General features: G+C 38.9%; 1 protein-coding gene across 1 annotated transcript; it reads left to right on the top strand.

The window, feature by feature from the left end:
• The first annotated feature begins 520 nt into the window (after nt 1-520).
• On the top strand, nt 521-1870 carry LOC115430296 (Golgi phosphoprotein 3-like). Its single transcript, XM_030150237.1, has 2 exons — nt 521-531; nt 1227-1870. Exons 1-2 carry the CDS (start codon nt 521-523, stop codon nt 1522-1524), a joined length of 309 nt encoding a protein of 102 aa, XP_030006097.1. The 3' UTR covers nt 1525-1870.
• The last annotated feature ends 2488 nt before the right edge of the window (nt 1871-4358 follow it).

The raw sequence follows: 4358 nt of genomic DNA, 5'->3' as shown, positions 1-4358 counted from the left end.
TTTTCTATTTTGCATTTTATTTTATTTTTTTCTTATTGCTCGTTATTCTTTTTTTGTTAGTGGAACACAAGTAGGAGCAGTAAGTTATTACTAATGCGCAAAAAACAGGGTGCTTGCACAGGTCTTAAAAGTCTTAAAAAGTCTGGAATTTTGAAACGCTTTTTTCCAGACCTTGAAAAGTCTGGAATTTTGTGTAAAAGTCTTATTAAAGAATGGAAAAAAAGTTTCTCTCATAATCGAATTTTACAGTATGCTCAAAGGAAACATAATCTTGTAAGATAAGAAATACATGAGAAAAGCATACTGGAATGATTCTAGTGGAACTTGTTTGTGTGATATCCATGCACTTTTGTGATTTTCATATGTTTTGAAAATAATTCTGCCAGTAAAACAAATTTACTGTGAATTATGCATTCATTCATTCATGCATATATTAAAATGAAGTTTTCTACTGCACACAACAGAAACTATTGCAACCAAAAAAGTAGACATGCTAGTTTAACCTCCCAGGACCCGGGAAATGTCAGCAAGGTACCAGCTTTTTCTGTTTTTTTAAATAAGTGCCTATTTTGGAAACATCATGATGCAACAGTTTTTCAGATGCAGTTTTTTAAATTTTTATGGAATGTCCTTTGTGGTGGACAGTTTTCTTTTTTTTTTCTTTTTTTTTTTTTTTTTTTGTATAAAGTTGTGAAACTCCTGTCTACAAACGTGGACAGAAAACCCATAGCTGGGTCTGAGGAGGTTAAAAGTACATACAGTCAAGGTCTTGGGGGAAAAAATAGCAGTTTTGAAAAAGTCTACAATTTTTATTTGCATAAAGAGCAAGCACTCTGAAAGAAATTACTGCTCACGACAGGTGCCATTACAAGTAGGAAGAGGTTGTAGTGACGTGACATCATTAAAAAAACGTGCCAGTCACATCACAATCAGTGGAAAGTAATGTGGGAGTATGACTGAAAGTTCTGTTTCATCCGTCTGTTTTCATACCCATGAATAGAGGTTATCTTGCTTATGTAAATCTATCATGGTAAGGCAGTTGTGTGGTAACTGTCACAGAACCACGATTATATTTTCTAAAGCCTGGCAAGTCTAATTTCCTCTCAGGCTACTTGAATAACAATATGCTGAAAGGTTATTATGCAATTCTCATTCAAAAATGCCAAAAAATACTGCAGACTGAGGATTTAATTATACGTTATGCTGTAATGTTCTCCGTATAATAGCTGCAAAGCAATTAAATACATTTTTCTCCAACAGCGCCTCGTCAAGAAAGTTCAGGATTCTGTTTTGGAGAAGTGGGTCAATGATCCGCACCGCATGGACAAGCGGGTTCTGGCTCTAATCCTCCTGGCCCACTCGTCCGACGTCCTGGAGAACGCCTTCGCCCCGCTACAAGACGACCAGTACGACCTGGGCATGAAGAGAGTCCACTCTCTGCTGGAGCTGGAGCCAGAGAAAGAGAGCACAAAGCCCAACGCCAACGAACTGATGTGGGCCGTGGTGGCCGCCTTCACGAAATGAAAACGGCGGGTTTTTGTTGGACTGGAAGATCCGGCTACGGTCTGTGTTATTTAATCGGTTGAAGGACATCATTTAATGAGACAGACTTCACTTAATGAGACAATCTATGTGGTTGGGGAGCCTGTTTGTACATCTATTCCGGATGATGACATTTTCGGTGGTAGTCCGTGTTAACCCAGTACAATCTGATCGGTGGTGGGCTTCACCAAGTAACATTTGGTTGGTTGGGACAGTGTCTGAATGACGGATGGCTGGCTGCTTTTACACAATGAGGTAAACTAACGTGCCGCCAGGAGCCTGGATATACTTCTAAACACCAACACTACGAACAGATGGGCCTCTGTTATGTTATGACATCAAAAACAAAAGCAGGTGGCAGCAGCAGCAGCAGTCATGGTAAATATGAAGATTTTGACTGGGGCCAAGTTTCCCTTCTACACCAAGGAAACATCATTTCTCCATTACTACGACATCTGGCCAGAATCAAAACCTGGTCTCTTCTCTCATATTTTTTTTTTTTTTTTTTGAATGCTTATGCAAGGCAGGCTAGTAAATCACATGTCTATGCTCTTTGCACTCTTGCAGGTCTCCTGCTTCTACATATTCATTCCCACTTGTGTTGGGAGCACATGCATAGGGTCACTGATAGTATAGACTAGAAATGGGTCATGATTTACAATATTCAAACAGTGACTGAATTCTGATGAAATCCATTAGATTATGTGACCATCCTCCGGTCTTTTTAAGTGATATGTTTTCCCACATTTTTTTAAGCGGCGTCGTTCAACACACGAGAATATGCAGCAATGAACTCACCGGCAAATTCCAACCAATTTGTGTAACTCAGAAACACACAGCCATTTCCACCTGGTTCGCAAATTGCTTTAGTGAGAGGCGGCTGTTTTCAGAGCTAACGTAGAGCAAATATGAAGGAAGTTTATTTCCAGTTGGCTCCTTAGCTGTGTAACTGCAGACAGCAGGTCACTGTCAGCCTGGGTGTAGTCCAACCCTGGTGTATGCAGCCGCATCACCCGCCCGAGTCCAGCTAAGATACAGCTGTAGTTGTTTGCTTATTTTTCTGTCTGTTGTCTGACAATTAAGTATGAAATAGTCGTATACTCACCGCATTTTAAGTCTCTACGTCACAGGTGTCAAACATGCGGCCCGGGGGCCAAAACCAGCCCCGCCAAAGGGTCCAATCCAGCCCCTGGAATGCATTTGTGTAATGCAAAAGTTACAGTGAAATTACACTGAAGTTCTTAAAATAGTTTTTGGTCAATTCAATCTAAAGTGGGTCAGACCAGTAAAACTATCATAATGACCTATAAATAATGACAACTGCAATTTTTTTCGTCTTTGTTTCAGTTTTAAAAAATGTCAAAATTACATAAAAATGTTTACATTTACAGACTAGCCTTTTACAAAAAATGTGAATAACCTGAAATGTCTTAACAGTATGCTAGTTTTACCAATATTCTGCCTGTTACTTAATGTTTTGTGTATTTGTAGATCCACTGTGATCTGTAAGTTATAATGTACATGTATAAATTATAAACTAAGGCTTAATATTGTTAAAATTGCGCTTAGTTTTTAAAAGAATTTTCGAGTATACATATTTGTTCATGTTATGTTCAAGTACTGTTCATAGATGTAAACATTTTCATTACAGAATTTGACTTTTTTTTCACTCAAAACATAGAGCAAACTTTGGAGTTGACATTATTTATAAGTTGTTATCCTGTTATTTATTTATATTATTTTATTGGTGTGGCCCACTTTATAAAATATTAGGCTGTATGTGGCCCCTGAATTAAAATGAGTTTGACACCCCTGCTCTACGCCAACCAGCGACCACTTCTGAGCAATGATGAAAATCCTGAAAAAACCAGTTGAACATTCACATAATTGTCGGCTACTTCCCACTAATTACCAAATAGTACTGCCTGACCGCCCATCTGTAGTATAGACTTCCTGAATGTTTCTGAAGGTTCTCTTTTCTTCCTCATTTCCTCTTGGAGGCAGATGGAGAGAACCTAAGCGACACTTTAGTTCAGTTCCTGCATTGTGAAAGGTGAGCCGGGTGATTTGGCCCTCCTAAGACTCTGACCTACATGAAGAATTAACCTGGAGTCTCTCAAAATTTTACCTTTTTTTTTTTTTTTTAAGTTCGCTGCTTTAGCTAGGGTCCATTCAGTGGTCACGGGATGTGACTAGTCTTCCATTTCTAGTTATGTTTGCTAATCAGTACTTGCAGTAGCCTGCCGTTTATCAAGTATTTGCACAGTCAATAGCCCTGTAGGTAGGATAATAATATATTTATAGGGATTTTCATGGGTTGAGTATCCCATGTGTAAAGACGAGATTAATAATTATGATCCTCGGTATGAATAATCTCACATATTTTGTCTACAGCTATTGACCTTGAATGATACAGTTACTTGTAAATCATTCCTCTGGACGTAAAAAAAAAATATCTGCACACAAGCAGACTAGAGATATTAAGACGCAGGGAAAAGAGGCAGTGGTCGAACTGTAGGCATGTTGGTTTCAAAATGGCGCGCAGACATCAACACTTTGATTTTCAGTTATTCCTTTTACAGCTGCTACAGCCTGGAAATTTTAATCAGTAACTGACTAATTTCAGTACAGAGAGGTGTAAGCCAAATTCCAAAAGCTGGAAGGGCCCCACAGTCCACTAACGCAACCTAACCCCATTTAGAAAAAAAAAAAATTGCATCCCATTTTTCTGGATCTGCACCAGAATTTAAAGGGTTCCTCCGTGGTCTGTGCCCCCCCCACCCCCACTCCCGATAAACAAATACATGGTTACGAAA

This window comes from Sphaeramia orbicularis, chromosome 12, assembly GCF_902148855.1.
Source record: "Sphaeramia orbicularis chromosome 12, fSphaOr1.1, whole genome shotgun sequence".
In the NCBI taxonomy this organism is placed as follows: domain Eukaryota; kingdom Metazoa; phylum Chordata; class Actinopteri; order Kurtiformes; family Apogonidae; genus Sphaeramia; species Sphaeramia orbicularis.
This window is presented reverse-complemented; position numbering and strand designations above follow the sequence as displayed.